This window comes from Giraffa tippelskirchi, chromosome 2 (genome assembly GCF_054371585.1).
Source record: "Giraffa tippelskirchi isolate mGirTip1 chromosome 2, T2T-mGirTip1v1.2.pri, whole genome shotgun sequence".
Lineage (NCBI taxonomy): Eukaryota > Metazoa > Chordata > Mammalia > Artiodactyla > Giraffidae > Giraffa > Giraffa tippelskirchi.
The window spans coordinates 140,210,614-140,229,493 of NC_137276.1; the positions used below are offsets into that span (position 1 = coordinate 140,210,614).

Genomic DNA, 18,880 nt, shown 5'->3' on the forward strand with positions numbered 1-18,880 from the left:
ACTGAGTACAGAGTACTGACAGAATGTGGTCCACTGGAGAAGGGCATGGCAAACCACTTCAGTATTCTTGCCTTGAGAACCCCATGAACAGTATAAAAAGGCAAAAAGATAGGACACTGAAAGATGAACTCCCCAGATCACTAGGTGCCCAATATACTAATGGAGATCAGTGGAGAAATAACTCCAGAAAGAATGATGGGATGGAGCCAAACCAAAAACGATACCCAACTGTGGATGTGACTGGTGACAGACGCAAAGTCCGATGCTGTAAAGAGCAATATTGCATAGGAACCTGGAATGTAAGGTCCATGAATCAAGGCAAATTGGAAGTGGTCAAACAGGAGATGGCAAGAGTGAACGTCGACATTCTAGTAATCAGTGAACTAAGATGGACTGGAATGGGTGAATTTAACTCAGATGATCATTATATCTACTACTGTGGGCAAGAATCGCTTAGAAGAAATGGAGTAGCCATCATGGTCAACAAAAGAGTCCGAACCACAGTACTTGGATGCAGTCTCAAAAATGATAGAATGATCTCTGTTCGTTTCCAAGGCAAACCATTCAATATCACGGTAAACCAAGTCTATGCCCTGACCAGTAACACCGAAGAAGCTGAAGTTGAACGATTCTATGAAGACCTACAAGACGTTCTAGAACTAACACCCAAAAAAGATGTCCTTTTCATTATAGGGGACTGGAATGCAAAAGTAGGAAGTCAAGAAACACCTGGCATAACAGGCAAGTTTGGCCTTGGAGTACAGAATGAAGCAGGGCAAAGGCTAATAGAGTTTTGCCACGAGAACGCAGTGGTAATAGCAAACACCCTATTCTAACAACACAACAGAAGACTCTACACGTGGACATCACCAGATGGTCAACACCGAAATCAGATTGATTATATTCTTTGCAGCCAAAGATGGAGAAGCTCTATACAGTCAGCAAAAACAAGACCGGGAGCAGACTGTGGCTCGGATCATGAACTCCTTATTGCCAAATTCAGACTTAAATTGAAGAAAGTAGGGAAAACCACTAGACCATTCAGGTATGACCTAGATCAAATCCCTTATGAGTACACAGTGGAAGTGACAAATAGATTTAAGGGACTAGATCTGATAGACAGAGTGCCTGATGAACTATGGACAGAGGTTCGTGACATTGTACAGGAGACAGGGATCAAGAAAATCCCCATGGAAAAGAAATGCAAAAAAGCAAAATGGCTGTCTGAGAAGGCCTTGCAGATAGCTGGGAAGAGAAGAGAAGTGAAAAGCAAAGGAGAAAAGGAAAGATATTCCCATCTGAATGCGGAGTTCCAAAGAACAGCAAGGAGAGATAAGAAAGCCTTCCTCAGCGATCAGTGCAAGGAAATAGAGGAAAACAACAGATTGGGAAAGACTAGAGATCTCTTCAAGAAAATTAGAGATACCAAAGGAACATTTCATGCAAAGATAGGCTCGATAAAGGACAGAAATGGTATGGACCTAACAGAAGCAGAAGATATTAAGAAGAGGTGGCAAGAATACACAGAAGAACTGTACAAAAAAGATCTTCATGATCCAGATAATCACGATGGTGTGATCACTCACCTAGAGCCAGACATCCTGGAATGTGAAGTCAAGTGGGCCTTAGAAAGCACCACTATGAACAAAGCTAGTGGAGGTGATGGAATTCCAGTTGAGCTATTTCAAATCCTCAAAGGTGATGCTGTGAAAGTGCTGCACTCGATATGCCAGCAAATTTGGAAAACTCAGCAGAGGCCACAGGATTGGAAGAGGTCAGTCTTCGTTCCAATCCCAAAGAAAGGCAATGCCAAAGAATGCTCAAACTACCGCACAATTGCACTCATCTCACATGCTAGTAAAGTAATGCTCAAAATTCTCCAAGCCAGGCTTCAGCAATACATGAACCGTGAACTTCCAGATGTTCAAGCTGGTTTTAGAAAAGGCAGAGGAACCAGAGATCAAACTGCCAATATCCGCTGGATCATCGAAAAAGCAAGAGAGTTCCAGAAAAACATCTATTTCTGCTTTATTGACTATGCCAAAGCCTTTGACTGTGTGGATCACAATAAACTGTGGAAAATTCTGAAAGAGATGGGAATACCAGACCATCTGACCTATCTCTTGAGAAACCTGTATGCAGGTCAATAAGCAACAGTTAGAATCGGACATGGAACAACAGACTGGTTCCAAATAGGAAAAGGAGTCTGTCAAGGCTGTATATTGTCACCCTGCTTATTTAACTTATATGCAGAGTACATCATGAGAAACGCTGGGCTGGAAGAAACGCAAGCTGGAATCAAGATTGCCGGGAGAAATATCAATAACCTCAGATATGCGGATGACACCACCCTTATGGCAGAAAGTGAAGAAGAACTAAAGACCCTCTTGATGAAGGTGAAGGAGGAGAGTGAAAAAGTTGGCTTAAAGCTCAACGTTCAGAAAACTAAGATCATGGCATCTGGTCCCATCACTTCATGGGAAATAGATGGGGAAACAGTGGAAACAGTGTCAGACTTTATTTTTTGGGGCTCCAAAATCACTGCTGATGGTGATTGCAGCCATGAAATTAAAAGACGCTTACTCCTTGGAAGGAAGGTTATGGCCAACCTAGATAGCATATTTAAAAGCAGAGACATTACTTTGCCAACGAAAGTACGTCTAGTCAAGGCTATGGTTTTTCCAGTGGTCATGTATGGATGTGAAAGTTGGACGGTGAAGAAAACTGAGCGTCACAGAATTGATGCTTTTGAACTGTGGTGTTGGAGAAGACTCTTGAGAGTCCCTTGGACTGCAAGGAGGTCCAATCAATCCTTCCTAAAAGAGATCAATCCTGGGTGTTCATTGGAAGGTCTGATGTTGAAGCTGAAACTCCAATACTTTGGCCACCTCATGCTAAGTGTTGACTCATTGGAAAAGACCCTAATGCTGGGAAGGATTGGAGGCGGGAGGAGAAGGAGACGACAGAGGATGAGATGGTTGGATGGCATCACCGACTCGATGGTCATGGGTTTGGGTAGACTCCGAGAGTTGGTGATGGACAGAGAGGCCTGGCGTGTTGCAATTCATGGGATCGCAAAGAGTCGGACACGACTGAGCAACTGAACTGAACTGAACTGAGTACAGAGTTTCAGTTTGGGATGATGAGAAAGTTCTGGATTTGGATTGAGGGGATGGTTGCACAACACGTGAATCTATTTCATGCTACTGAACAATATTTTATAGCATTGGTATCTTACCATGATAAGAGGATGGGGGAAGGAGAGAGGCAAAGAGAGACAAAGAGACAAAATTAAAAAGTAGTAAGATTTCTAATAAACTCAGCTGAGAAACTCCTACTACCTTCCTCAATGTGACACACAGAACAAAACTGAATTTCTCAAAAAATACTCTAAAGAAAGACATCATCTGGAACATGCTAGTGGTCTGCCAAAGACGGTAGTCCCAACGGGCTATATTATGTAATCATGGGCCAGTTTTCTAAAACAGTAAAGGGTCTTCTCCCTAAAGGAGACTGAACTCTTCACATACTTTAGTTCGTAACTCTTCAGTCTAGAAAGATGACTTCGTTATTGTCATCATTATGGTAGCTATTTTGTATTTGTTAAGAGTCTAGTAAGCCAGCTGCTGTTTTCTCTTTTTTTGTTGCAGATGGGAACAAAACAGACAGCATGTCTGTGTGTTGCTTGGGAAAGCAAGGAACAGGACCAAAATCAGAATTTCTGCCCAAGGCCACAACATTCGGCAGAGGAGGCTGCCGCCTGTGCTCCACCCAGCGTGGGGGTTTGGGCAATGCCTCATCCCCCTACTCCAGAATCTCACCACCGAGCAGGGCTCCTACTTAGTAGAGAGCACATATTTGCTTTCCAGACAGCAGCTATTTATTTTTGCACGTGCAAAAACATCCAAGTGGACTTAATACAATTATATTTGAGGTTAAACCACAGAGATAAGAAATTCAAACTAGGGCCCCAATTAATCACTCTTTTTAAGAGTTTCAAATGTTTTCCATGTCTAAATAGTTAAAACTGTACATGGCCCTAAATTCTGTGCCTATAATCCTGATGGAGTTTCATTCCACAGGTCACAAATCATCCCCCAGTAATGGTAATTACTTAGTAACTATTGATTGTTTAATTACTTGAGACTCCCTTATACTCACCAAGTCATTAAGGGTGTTAGGAAATCTAAAAACTATAAGTCACCAGGGTGCTGTGCATCAAGTTATTCGGCAAGTCACTGATATGAGATGAAAGGAAAGTATTTTAAACTAAAGCAATCTAAACACTTCAAAGGAAAGGTGGTATACATGTGCCAAATTGAGAATAGATATTTATTATAAAGGATGACACTGAATAAATAAATAAAAAAGGTAAACAAAACCCCAGGATACAGATAAGAGTAGAAGAGATGTCTCCTCAAAGGCAGAGACACCTAAAAGAGCCTTTAAGTCCCCTGACAGACAATACCTTAGTCCAGTGGATCTCAATTCTGGTTTTGCACTAGAAGCATCTGGGAAGTTCTGGAAGCCAGCTTTACCCAGTCCTACACCAGACCCACTAAAACCAAATCTCCAGGGAAAAGCCCAGATATGTTTAGTGTTTCAAAACTATTCAGATGATTTCCATAAACAATGAGGGCTGAGCAACACTGGTAGCTACAAGAAATCCAACCAAGTCCCCTGTGGCAGGTTTTGGTAGCAACTCTGGAGGTCTGGCCACCCAGCAGAAAAGCAACCTTCCTTATGCATATGGCACATGGGCTCACAAAGGTCTACCCAAGTGCTGCCATGGCAACCATCTAATTCATTACACGCAACAGATCATAGCAAGAGGTGGCACAGTCTTGAGCCAAATTAGATGCAATAAACACAGGGATCTATGAAAAGCTCAACAAGCCAACACATTTCAAGGGTAAATAATTCTACTTATGGGGCAGGAGTAAAACTGTTACCTGTAATTCTGCCCAACTACAATGAAAGTACCCTCTGAGATGAAGCAATAATAACTAAATAATCCCAAAGGCCTAGCCATGGTCAAATGAACCTATGACTAGGAACAATGCTTCGTATGTGCTACAGCATCTTAGAGACATCTTTTAAAATATCTATTTGATATTAAAAATCACAATTTCTACACTCCTAGAAAAATAGTGCTGGGGTATTTTTGGTAGCTACCTTTTTTTCAAGAAAGTTGAATGAAACCAACTAGTACCCTTGGGCTATATCATTAATTTATTTTAATAGATAATCTGTCACTATAAACAGTACAAAAATTCTTTTTAAAGGCAATCAATATGTTAGATCTGGCCCAAGAGCCCGGTTTATAAGAGAACAAGAAAGACAGATCTGCTCCAAACTTCTTTCCACTTATGAAAATGCTAAATTACACCCCATGATGTACAGATGCCAAGGCCTCCAAGCTTTTTCCAAATCTCCTTCCCACAGTCCATTCAGGTCCCCACTCTGATTCACAATGCTCCACATTTTAAACTCCCACTGTCTCTGTCTGCACATCAGTTTTAAGAGTTTTTGCTATATTGTCTTATCCTTATAGAAGTGGTTCTTGAGTGGGGCAGGGAGGGAGACAATTTTACCCCCCAGAAGACTCCTGGCAATGTCTGGAGACATTTCTGATTGTCAGGACTTTGGGAATGCTCCTGGCATCTCATAGGTAGAGGTCAAGGATGCGGCTAAACACCCTATGATGCACAGGACAACACCCCGACAATAAAGAGCTATTTGGTCCAAATGTCAACAGTGGCAAGGTTGAGAAACCCTGCCTTTAAGAGATAATGTGGTTTAATAACTGTGCTTTAGTTTCTTCCCCTATAAAATCATGATGAGTAACTAAGACACAACATTCGAAAACTTTAGCACACAATAATTAGTTAACCTGATTGCACGCTTCTTAGACTAGGAACCACCTCGACTGGCTCTGCATCCTCCCCATACAAAGCACAGGTCTTTTTCACTGGCACTCAATAAATGTGAAATAATGTATTCTTTATATTGGAATTCTTGTTTAAAAAAACAAACGCCATTATTATCTAAGAAATTTGACATTCTCCTATAATCACTCCTTACCAAACAAGAAGTGAACAGCGTAATTCATGATTCATTAGAAGAGACTATGATAAACTATGCTGAATCCTAAGTATGTCACAGAATCACCTCCATATTAAGACTGTTAATAAGCTTACTATTAAAATGCTTTGTCTTACTTCAACGATGGTTTATTAAGAGATCCCAATATACAAATGTAAGGAAATCTCATGCAGTGGCTCAGATTCTTCTACTATACCAGGTCAGTTTTGACCCTTTCAATTCTCAGGTTTTGAGTTGAATTATTCAGAAACAACCTTACCTGTAATCATAAGCAGGTCAAATAAAAATAGCAAAAGTCAAATCTCAGAATGAGTATGTCAAACCTGGCTGGCATCAAATGTCAAATCAAAATCTTTGTGTTTTTTTAACTTTTCTCAGTTTATGCATGTTAGAGTCAGCATAAAAACTCTAAATGATTACAAAAAACATTGGGATTAACATTCACTCAAGTAGCCCTGCATGCATGCAAAGTCACTCAGTCATGTTCAACTCTGCAACCCTATGGACTGTAGCCCACCAGGCTCTTCTGTCCATGGGATTCTCCAGGCAAGGATACTGGAGTGGGTTGCCATTTCCTTCTCCTGGGGATCTTTCTGACCCAGGGATTGAGCCCAAGTGTCTCATGTCTCCTGCACTGGCAGGCGGGTCCTTTACCATTAGTGCCACCTGGCAGCCCTACCACAGGGTAACTGGTAATCGTTTTTGCCGAGTTTCTGGAGGTGTGGCTCCAGGGCTCTGAACGTTGGCAAGAATCTATAAACTTATTAAAAGTGCAGATTCCCGGATCCCAACCAGACCTACTGAACAAAATTTAAGAGGTTAGTCCTGGAAATCTACATTTTTAATCATTTCTCAAACGTTTGTTTCACATAGTAAAGTTTGGGAACCTCTACCAGGAGACTGAACCTCAGAAAACTGATCTGCCTCATTTGTAAATTTCCAGCATGGGCCTTGCTTCCACAGACTATCAATAATTAATTTAACATAAAATTCACACCCAACTCCTACCATAAGAAACAAGTAGAGAATTCTGTTGATTATTTTTGTCCATATATGCATGTCTGAAGTAAGCAGATATTTTATGGGAAATGCTGAAAAAATATTGGGAACAAATATAGATAGAATTATTAACGAAAACAGAGCTCAACTCTGGGCCCCACACAGGTCACCATTTAGTATGTACCAGATGCTGGATACAGCAATTGCTAGACAGACTAGGTCCCTATCCTTGTTTTTCCTTTATGGTGCATTTTAACTGTTTAATATATACATAAACAAAGACGTAAGATAATTTCAGAGAGTGTCAATGCCACGAAGACAAAAAAATAAGTTGATGTGATAGAGAAAGTCAGTGGGGGAGGAAGGCAGTAGCAGTGGCTGCCTGAAAAGTAGATTCCTTGAGGAGGTAACATGTGCGTTGGGTTCTGAAGGACAAAGACCCAGTCATGCGGAAGCTGAGGAGAGAGTGTTCCAGATAGAGAGAACTGTTTCGATAAAGACCCTGAAGTGAGAGCAAGGTTCTCATGAACAGAAATTAAATCAGAAATCAGATTATATGTACAAGATGTTTCATGACATAGAAAATACTATTTTATAGTATCAAATATTATTTTTATTAATATGTTAGAATTGTTTCAGGACAAAAGTCAAGATAATGAAAGACCTCAAGTCTAAGTCATAGGAAAAATAAAGCAACTAAGGCTCTAATGCCTGGAGACCAGGAGACACAAGTATGTGTTTGGGGAAAGAAGAGAGTAGTCTTTTGAAGGACTATGTTCTTGTGGAAGAGGATTTATTTTTTTTTTTTTAATAGTTACATGGAATGAGCTTGCACTGGTAAACATTTCAGGCAGGCAGAATCTTGGCTCAATATGACGATGGACAGTCAAAGAAAATTGCAGGTAAATAGGATGACTGGGAGGCAATGAGTTCCACATGAGTGGAGGTGATCAAGGATGGAACAGATTGCTAGCAGAGGAACAACTGCACTAGATAACCTATAAGGTAGGTCATATACCTATAAAGTTTGTAACCCTTTGAAAACACACACACACACACACACACACACACACAGTTTCAGTATACTCTCTCCACAAGCACTATAACCACTATAACCAACACTGCTTCTTGATCTCATACTTTACAACCTAGAGGAGGTTTTAAAAGAAACCTGAGAGATACAGAGGAGTCTACCATATTCCTGATTTACACTGTCACTCAGGAATAAGGTCTTCACCTCTGCAATCATCAATATATATTTCCAAAGGGCAAATTAAGAAACAGGATAGATGAACATTCATTTTTGAAAACTGTGGCTGAGATTTAGTGGTGTTTTAGCGATGAACATTAAACAATTATTGGGACCTATTAAAACAATTACTCTATTTTAACAAAAATGTGATGCAATTGGATTTCATCAGGTCCCAATAAATGGTATGCCAATGAACAGCCAAAGTCTCCAGCAAGCAGGTATTGTGGCCTTTTCTTGGTTTATTTTTTAATGGGAGCCATAGGCCCAAGAAGGAAATGGCAACCCACACCAGTATTCTTCCCTGGAAAATCCCCATGGACAGAGGACCCTGGTAGTCTACAGTCCGTGGGGTCGCAAAGAGTCCGACACGACTAAGCGACTTCACTTTTTCACTTTTATAAGCCCAAGAAGATGATTTCTTCATTTAAAAAAAAAAACAAACCTTGACAGAGACTCTACTCTTTATTATTTATGTATTCTGTCTAGTAAATAAAGCAAAAAACAGATACTCAACTGCCACCTGACCACACAGGACCAAAATGCAAAAGATAAATCTAACCTTCCAAGGAGAGAGAGACCAAGTTAGACTTGGGAGTAAAACTAGAAGTTACTTCGAAAAGCTGAATGTAACTAAATGACCTTTATATAAAATATATTTCCACATCTAGGTGTATGTGGCTTAAATGAAGATATACTCCAAGAAACATTCTCTTAATATCTACATATACTTTTGTTTATTCAATTAAGTATGCTTCTTAAAAACCTACTTGTAGGGCTTCTCTGGTGGCTCAGTGGTAGAGAATAAGCCTGACAATGCAGGAGACATGATCCCTGGTCCAGGAAGATCCCACATGCTGTGGAGCAGCTAAGCCTGTCCACCACAACCATTGAGCCTGTGCTCCAGAGCCCAGGAGTCACAACTATGGAGCCCACACGCCACAGCTACTGAAGCCCAAGCACTTGAGAGCCCGTGTTCCGCAACGCGAGAAGCCACTGCAATGAGAAGCCTGAACACCGCAACTAGAGAGTGGCCCCCCTTGCTGCAAAGAGAGAAAAGCCCAAGGAGCAATGAAGAGCCAACACAGCCAAAAAATAAATAATTAATTTTTAAAAGAGATTCTACATCTTAAAAAAAAAACTACTTGTAAATAAAATTATGTTATGACTCTTTTAGGATAACTTATTAAAAGAAACTTTTAAGAATCTTTCCAGAAAAGACAAGGTACATCCACATCATTGTTCATAAAATTATACCTTATTTTATGAAATCTAGGAACAACAAAAGCTAGAGTTACAAAAATTAAAAGATTTAATATTTAATGTAAAGAAAGTATTTATCATAGAAATTTTGATATAAAAATCTGTCCCTAGGGCTATAATATTTATATTCATGTGTACAGTATTTTAAAAATATACCTATTCCATAAAGGTTAAATATAACCTATCATGTGAACAATCACTTCCTAACTTATTTCTCTTTAAGTTCACGTATAGTTGAAATCCGGTTTGGCAGTTTTATTAAGCTTTAATTCTTCAGAGCTCAGAGTAACGGCAGGATTGGATTAGTGACTCAGGAAACCCAGGTGTCTCTGTCCTGGAGGGGGTGCCACCTAATGTCGTCTGAGTTGCCTAGAAACCCAATCCTTAACTGGGTATGGAGGTTTAATTCTTCAGATAAATCATTCCAAGTCCCCAAAGCATTTAGAGCAACACTCTCACTTGACTATGGCACAGAGAAGCTGAGGTGCCGCAAAACAACACAAGGGCTCGTACAAGAAACCACGTCTCCTGTCTGCAAATCCAGTGATCAGCATGGCCAGCTCTGCAGTCTCCCTTCAGCCTGAGATGGGCCAAACTGCTGAACCAACACTAAGAGAAGGGCACCCTTTAGAACAACAGTGTTAGCAACTTCGTTGGTGTATTTCTTTCCTCTCTAAAGAGCTGAGACCTCTTGCCACTTGTTTTTTTTTTTCCTCAGGTACCAAAAAAATTAGGGCTAATTTTGGATTTTCCAAACATTCTCATCCTTAATTGAGAATCCTTATCTTGTTATCATCCTCTCTTGCAGGAGTATACAGTCCACCTCTTAGATTAGTGGACAAAGCTGTGAATCACCTTCCAAACGTGCATAGCAGAATGGAATGGCACTATAAAAACATCAGCGTTATACAGAGTTGTTTCTCCATACTGACAGCAAATCAGAACTAATTTTCTGCCTAAATCAGGGCTTAATTCATTAGCTCACATTAATTTACAAGTTCAATCCAATTTCTCGAAATGCAATAACATGATCTTCCAACCTAATTATCTTCACTGAAAAGTATTTAAAAGCATTTGCTGAGACACCTTTCTTTCTTGTGTCAGACAGGATCAACATTCAAGTGAACAGCTGGGGTAGACTACATTCTTTCTAATTGCAGGGGGTTGACCTTTTAGGAAATAATCATATTTTGCAAGAGAGAAATTTTCCTAAGTGGACACCAAAGGGTACCACCTGGTAAAAAAAAGTTAAAATGTTTATAATTTACATACATTTATATATATACACACATATACTTTTGACCTTCTGTAGCACTGAAAAGCTGCCTTGTGGAGAAGGCAATGGCACCCCACTCCAGTACTCTTGCCTGGAAAATCCCATGGATGGAGGAGCCTGGTAGGCTGCAGTCCATGGGGTCGCTAAGAGTCGGACACGACTGAGCGACTTCACTTTCACTTTTCCCTTTCATGCACTGGAGAAGGAAATGGCAACCCACTCCAGTATTCTTGCCTGGAGAATCCCAGGGACGGCGGAGCCTGGTGGGCTGCCGTCTATGGGGTCGCACAGAATCGGACACGACTGAAGTGACTTAGCAGCAGCAGCAGCAGCAGCACTGAAAATATCACAATCTGGCAGACTTCAATAATTTAACCAACTAAGAGACGTTTAAGATTCAAATAAGGACATTTTTAACAAATAGAACCACAAGACAGAGAATTTACAGTAGAAGTGCCATCCCATATCACTACCACTCAGGAAAAGTGATAGATATTTCTCTTGAAATAATCATGAGGAAACAGTTGGTCTGTTTTGAAGGCATTTATTTCAATAGCTCATTAACTAAAACTCCCCAAGCTTTAGTCCAAAAAGGTAATTTTGATTTTATTTTGATAATCAGGAGAATCAAGCCACTTTTCTAAACACTTTTTTAGGTCATTTACTGGGAGAAAATATCTTTTAAAAGCATGTTTAAGGTGAATCTGAAAGCAAAAATTAGTATAAGAACAAGAACATTTTATTCCTCAATTCAACCTCAAGTTTAGCTTTTAATTATTTCCTATTTTGTAAGAGTCATTGCTGCCATTAGTCCTGCCTTTGTGAGGCAGCCAGTGTTCTCCTAACACTGTTCACTAAACTCATTTAACTCATGCCCTAGGCCAGTAGCAAATCTCCTTTTACAGCTGCGATACTTTAGTAGTTTAAATTTCTAAAGTAAATAGCATCATTCGCGCCTTTGAAAACTAGTTCTGGCAGCGATTAATGAAACTAAACACTTCAGAGAGCTTCAAGTACATACCATTAGAATTCACGTGTCAGATATAAGCTCTGTAAGATATAATGAATGGAAATGCCCAAACCCCAGAATCCAGTTTAGGCAATGAGACTACAGATTCATTTAAAAAGATGGAGAGTCAATTCAGTTCAGTTGCTCAGTCATGTCCGACTCTTTGCAACCCCATGAACCACAGCACGCCAGGCCTCCCTGTCCATCACCAACTCCCGGAGTCCACCCAAACCCATGTCTATCGAGTCAGTGATGCCATCCAACCATCTCATCATCTGTCATCCCCTTCTCCTCCTGCCCTCAGTCTTTCCCAGCATTAGGGTCTTTTCCAACAAGTCAGCTCTTTGGATCATGTGGCCAAAGTATTGGAGTTTCAGCTTCAACATGAGTCCTTCCAATGAACACCCAGGACTGATCTCCTTTAGGATGGACTGGTTGGATCTCCTTGCAGTCCAAGGGACTCTCAAGAGTCTTCTCCAACACCACAGTTCAAAAGCATCACTCAAGAAAAAGAAATGCAAAAAAGCAAAATTGCTGTCTGAGGAGGCCTTACAAATAGCTGTGAAAAGACAGGAAGCGAAAAGCAAAGGAGAAAAGGAAAGATATACCCATTTGAATGCAGAGTTCCAACGGATAGCAAGGAGAGATAAGAAAGCCTTCCTCAGCAATCAGTGCAAAGAGAGGAAAACAATAGAATGGGAAAGACTAGAGATCTCTTCAAGAAAATTAGAGTCAATTAACAAGCATATTATCTCATTTTAAATCTGTTATGAGACATGTATGAGTGAGAACAGACAGTACTGCTATTCAGCATTCATGAACCGAAACCACACGTGAGCCATGCTCAAGCTCAATGAACTTACCTTATATACTTGTCCATATGTTCCATTGCCAACAAGTTCCACCAATTCAAAGATTCCTGCGGGGTCCTGAAAGAAACGAAATAAACAATAAAAATTCAAATCAATACTCTAGCCATTGTCTTAATCATAACCAAAGGCACATTTAAAATTAGCAAATAAATAACAGCTTTGGGGAGGCTCTCATATGTTAGTATTAAAGAGTATTAAAATTTAATTCAGCTGCAGCTATGAAATGAGACAAAATCCATTTGTTTCTATTTTACACTTCCATGAGATGTGTTTAAATCAGACAAAAGGAGACAAGACTTTCATGGAAACCATAAAAAAAAAAAAGAATTAACGCATTTTGTACTGTCAAATGGAAACACACTTGTAGGTACATTGGCATAAAATGAAAGACACATCAATCTAAGGGGGTTCTAATTTTTAAGATCTTTCTGTTTGACATTTCTGATTGGCTTGCCGAGTTGAACACTGGCAGTTGAGAGGAGCGCTACTATACTGTGGGGCAATCTTCCGGCAGTAGTCAAGTTTTCAAGAGAAAATGCAATCCACTTAACTTCCTCTCTCAGAAGGTATTCCTCTGAATTCATCTCCCTTCCCAACAATGCTGCCTCTGCAAAACACGCTTTTGCAGACAGCCTCCAGTTCTTGCAGGACTTGGAGGGTCCTGGCAAGACCCAGAATGCAAAGGAAACTGGAGAAAGACGCATGTCCTTACCCACGAACAGGTGTCTGCTAACCCTGAGAGTCAGCTAAACGTTCCCATGCTCAGTAAATATCCAATAATTGTGTCTATTATTCCTGAATTACCAACCCCAAAAGTAAAAAAAAAAAAAAAAAAAAAAATCGAAAGCCTATAAAATTCAACTCACAGGCAGAAAGTGACTTTGATCTCTTCTGATTCCTACTTGGAGAGAAACGATTTCTTTAAAGGCCTAGATCAGGAATCACAAACGCACATGTCCACAGAGGGCAAGCAAGTAATAGAGAAGAGTGAGGTGGGCCACGGAGGCCTGTGGCAAACTGAGGAAGTCATGTCTCCCTTGCAGGTGGAGGGGGGTGTCCAGCTGGAACCAACAGCTGTCGCTTCAACTTATGAGCACAGTCTTACCAGGTCTAAAAATTTCTTTGAAATGAAATTGAACATTTTGCATAATGTGAGATCTCCTCATTTTCAAATGTTAGGCATTAACTCACTTAAAAAAAAATACACATAAAACAAAACACCACCAACAACAAATGCTGAGGGACAAATGAAAAAGACTTCAACCTCTGACCTAAAAAGCTTTTCCCATCTCCAGTCAACAGGTTTTCGGAGCACTGCCAAATGGCATGACAGCGACTGAGCAGCAGAGGGGAAAGGTTCAGATGGACCTTTTAGGTTTTTAGACAGACCTTTTTGGATTTTAGGTTCAGACAGACCTGGGCTGAACACCAGCTCTGTCTGGTGTGGCTGCCTGAATCCAAGACCCCCCTGGAAGAGCGATTCAGTCTCTGTGCAGATAAAACGGGGATGACATCTACCCAGGAGAGTCCTGGGAAAGAGCAGGTGAGGGCTTAGCACCCACCTGCCCATAGTCAGCAATCTAATAGGAATTGTTTTTAAGCTGAGGAATCCCACACCTCCATAACATCTAAAGGGAGAAGTGCTCATATTCATGGAGCAGAAGATAAATGAGTTTAATGTGACAAGTTAGAGCTCATTAAAGTAACAGTTTTTATTAAGTCAGGCCCAAGAAAAGTGCTTCACGATGTGGCTTCAAAGATCCCTCATAGAGGGACTTCACTCGTGGTCCAGTGGCTAAGACTCCACGCTCCCAATGCAGTGGCCCCGGGTTCGATCCTTGGTCAAGAAACGAGGTCCCACGTGCTGCAACTAAGAGCTCACCTGTCCCGACTAAAAGATCTCCCACGTCACAACTAAGACCCAGCACAGCCAAATAAATAAATTTTTTAAAAAATAAGTAAATAAAAGATCTCGAGAGCCTCAACTAAAGATCCCACATGCCACAACGAAGATCGAAGATCCCATGTGCCACAACTAAGACCCTGCCAGATAAATAAATAGAAATATTCTTTTAAATCATGTATTTAAAAAAATCCCACATAGAAAACAAGTTAAGAAAAAATAGTAAGACAAAAAAGAGTTGAAGCACTTAGCCACTCACAAAACTGGAATTAGCATTATCCATTGTTATAAAGCCAGGAAGGCAAGAAACTCCACTCCAGACTTATGGAGAAGTCCAGAAGTTCCATCTCTGCCTCACTTGGTCAGGGAGGTGTGGACAAAGACAGGACAAAGTGGTGAAAGGGCCTAGAGCTCTGAGCATGGAGACCCCAGAGCTAAAAGTCACTGTCAAGGCCACCTGGGAGGCACCTCAAGATGGGAAAGAAAAATTGTGCTTGTTAAACTACTAGACCATTAGAGCAGTAGGTTTTATTACAAACGGAATCAGAAAGAAGTGAGGAAAATGGGGGTGAGGGAGGTGGTGGGGAGAGAAGCCCACAAATGGTGGCAGCTGCTGTTTGTTCTAAGCTGCGCTTCCCAGTAGTTTGTTTGCTCAGTGGTGTTTCTGCAACAAATTTCAAGAGAGGTTCTACATTTGCTTGAAATATCTCGACTGTTTTCAACGTTCATTTTTCTTGACGTTAAAAAAAAATGAACGAAAGAAAAGAGATGTAGGATGAAAGGGAAAGTGAAAGTCACTCAGTCATGTCTGACTCTTTGCAACCCCACGTCTGACTCTTTGCAACCCCATACAGTGCATGGAATTCTCCAGCCCAGAATACTGGAGTGGGTAGCCTTTCCCTTCTCCAGGGGATCTTCTCAACCCAGGGATTGAACCCATGTCTCCCTCATTGCACGTGGATTCTTTACCAGCTGAGCCACAAGGGAAGCCCAAGAATACTGGAGTGGTTAGCCTATCCTCAGTAAGTGTTGAATGAGTGAATGAATGAATGAATGTATTCGTTTACTGAGCCCTTACTATGTGCTAAACACACTTACATGTATTATCTGTAACCCTGGCAAGAACTCTACAAGGTAGACATGATCTTCTTGACCCAGGAATTGAACCAGGGTCTCCTGCATTGCAGGTGGATTCTTTACCAACTGAGATATCAAGGGAAGCTCGAAGATGTAGGATGGTGACTACTAACTGTCTTAAGGAGTCTGGGAAGCAGGGGAGGGTGGCGGAAGGGGAGGCAAAAGCAAAAACAGGGTGCAGAGTAGGGACACCTTTCTACACCAAGGGCTCACCCTACCTCACAAACCTCTCCTTGGGACTGGGGTTTAATGGGGAGGTCTCAGGAGGAGCCAAGCAGCCGACTTCTAGGTTCCTTCCCCTCCTCAGATAGTCCATTCACAGGCATGTGGCCCCGCCAATCAGATTCAAGAAGACTCAATGCCAGGACTCTCATTCCAGCGGCTCGAAGAGAGGCTGGACACATTCAGGGGGCTCAGAAGCAAAGGTCAGAGGGACTACAGAGTTTGATGGCAACTCATCTTGGGTAGGCAACTAAACCGGAAACAATCATCAAGTTAGGGTGGTTCCCCAGGAAACAGACTCGGAGAATGGCTGAGATTTACACAGAGGGAGTTCGCCAGGGTGTGCCTCAGAATCAACACCAGTGGGGAGTGAGTGAAGAGGGTCTGGACTGAGCAGATGAAGGAATTAGAGCAACGGGGAGGAATACAGATTCCATCTGCTCCCACAGGTGCTCTGAAGCCGAGATGACTCTTCAGGATCACCCTACCTTGAGGCACGGGGACCTCTGCTTCACTTCCGATGACCAGTCATTGCATGCAGGCTGTCCCCCAGCCCAGTCCCAGAGGTGATGATGTTGGGTGAAGGGATATTCTTTCAGCCGAAGACAATTCCCAGTATCGCTAGCCGCCTACACTCCCAGCAGGTGGACATGAGTGTCTCAGTAGTGGAGAGAGCACTGCAAGCATTGTGGCTAGAAATGAGGCTTCCCTGGTGGCTCAGACGGTAAAGAATCTGCCTGCAATGCAGGAGACCTGGCTGTGCTCGACCCCTGGGTTGGGAAGATCCCCTGGAGAAGGAAATGGCAACCCGCTTCAGTATCCTTGCCTGGAGAATTCCATGGACAGAGGAGCCTGGTGGGTTACAGTCCATAAGGTCACGAAGAGTCGGATACGACTTAAGCGACTAACACTTTCACTTTCACTTGCAATTGAAAGCAAAGTCTCCAGGCATCTACCTACTCCAGTATGCTCACAGTAATAAGACAAAATGGCACAGAGTCATGGTGTTTGAAAGAAATAGGCTCTCTGAGACCCTAGAGATCACAGGCAGAGCTACTGTTCACAACACAACACACCATGGTTTAAAATCCTATACAACGTAATTCAAATTGAAAGTAAAGAATCTGTCATTCTGAGGCCCAGCCTTCAGTCTCAGCCTTGTGTTCCATCCTTCTGCCTGCCAAGATTATTCCTTCTACCATTCTCTTTGAGGCAAGCCCATCTCTAAAGGTCCAGCATCACACCTCCTCTGTGAAGCCTGTCTCTAATCAGTGCCCTACCTCTCTGCACCCACAGCACACTGTGCACGACTCCAAGATAACCCCTCTCATACAGTGTGATCTCCTCTTCCATTTCTCCCCCTTGATGCGTTACAAATGGCCTGAGAGCAGGCTCTGGAGCATATTTATCTCAGTGTTTCCCAGCACTTAGCACGGCGTTCAACACACAGCTGCTAAACAAAACTCTTTACCCAATAAGACTGATGTCCCACTCCCCATGCTCCACAACATGAGAAAAGGAAGTTGCAAAAAATAGGATCATGTATATGTATGGCTGAGTTGCTCTGCTGTGCATTGGTAATCAGCTATACTCCAATACAAAATAAAAAGCTAAAAAAAAAAAATGGGGTCAGAACGCAGAGCCAAAGGTCTAACAAACTTACCTTCTTTTTCCATTCTATACAGTTGTCCCAGACACTGTCCCTTCCACAACACCCTGACCTAGTTTCCGGTTACACAAAACTGTCACATGTATTGCTTCCCAGGTGGCACGGTGGTAAAAAGTCCGCCTGCCAATGCAGGAGACACAAGAGATGCAGGTTCGATCCCTGGGTTCGGACGATCACCTGGAGAAGGAAATGGCAACCCACTCCAGTATTCTTGCCTGGAAAATCGCATGGACAGAGAAGTCCATGGGATCACAAAGAGTCAGATAGACTGAGACTGAGCATGCACACATCACATGCATAAGCTCCTATGGTATTCCCAGCTCTAAAGAAAATTCTAAGGCCCAGTGGTGTAAGCTGTGCCTCAGGTGAGTGGAGAAGACAGCTTGTCAGGATGTGACCATGTACGATGCAACAAGGAGAAGACTGTGCCTAATGATCATGTTACAAAGACAGGAAAGGTAAGAGGCAAGAATCGGCTTAACTCTTCTCTCGTATTTGCTTAGCAGCTCGTAAAGCCAGGATGGGCAGCATGAAGGAAGGTTACGTATACCAAGGAGAAAAGAGCATATGGTTGACATTTACCGAAGTCAGGAATCGAGGAATCTCTGTTGGCTACACATGCCTTTATTCAGATCGTAACCTTTGCTGCAAGGCTGAAAAGAAAATTTAATTCTAAGGTAGAGTAGTTTACATTATTTCATAACGAAACAGAACAACATATCAAAAGACAAGCTGTCCCATGAAAGAAAATGTAACTTTTCAGCAAGTACTAATGAAGGCAAATTTGGTTAGTCATAATAATAAAAATCACAATAATCACTAACATTTTATGAGCACTTATGTGCCAGGTACTATTCTAAGCATTTTCCATGAATAGGTTATTTCATTATCACAACTCTATCAAGTGAATGCTGTTGCTGTCTTTGGTTTCAGAGGAGGAAACTGAGGCATGGAAAGAGAAAGCATTAGGTCAAGGTTGTACCATTGATGGGTGACTGGTCAGACTCCCTGGGCTCTTCACCAGTCAATACCCCATCTGCTTCATGGAATCAGAGTTCTCGGCCCTTGATTTAAAACTTGCTAGAAGGCAAGTTTCAAAATTGCCCTGTCTCAGTTTATCCATCTTTAAAATGGAAACAATAGTATCTCCCAGACAGGGTTGTACTATGAAGACTG

The 18,880-nt window shown here is 41.7% G+C and overlaps 1 protein-coding gene across 21 annotated transcripts in view; it reads right to left on the reverse strand.

Annotated features, from left to right (window-relative positions):
• The window catches only part of TNIK (TRAF2 and NCK interacting kinase), a 403,607-nt gene that overhangs the window by 300,948 nt on the left and 83,779 nt on the right, over positions 1-18,880 (reverse strand). For 19 of the 21 annotated variants that reach the window (XM_081570916.1, XM_081570915.1, XM_081570911.1 and 16 more), the window contains exon 2: positions 12,765-12,830. In XM_081570916.1, coding sequence (XP_081427042.1) covers positions 12,765-12,830 — 66 coding nt within the window. Of the gene's footprint in view, positions 1-12,723; positions 12,831-18,880 lie in introns of all 21 variants that reach the window. The other 2 variants (XM_081570913.1, XM_081570914.1) reach the window with 2 other exon arrangements.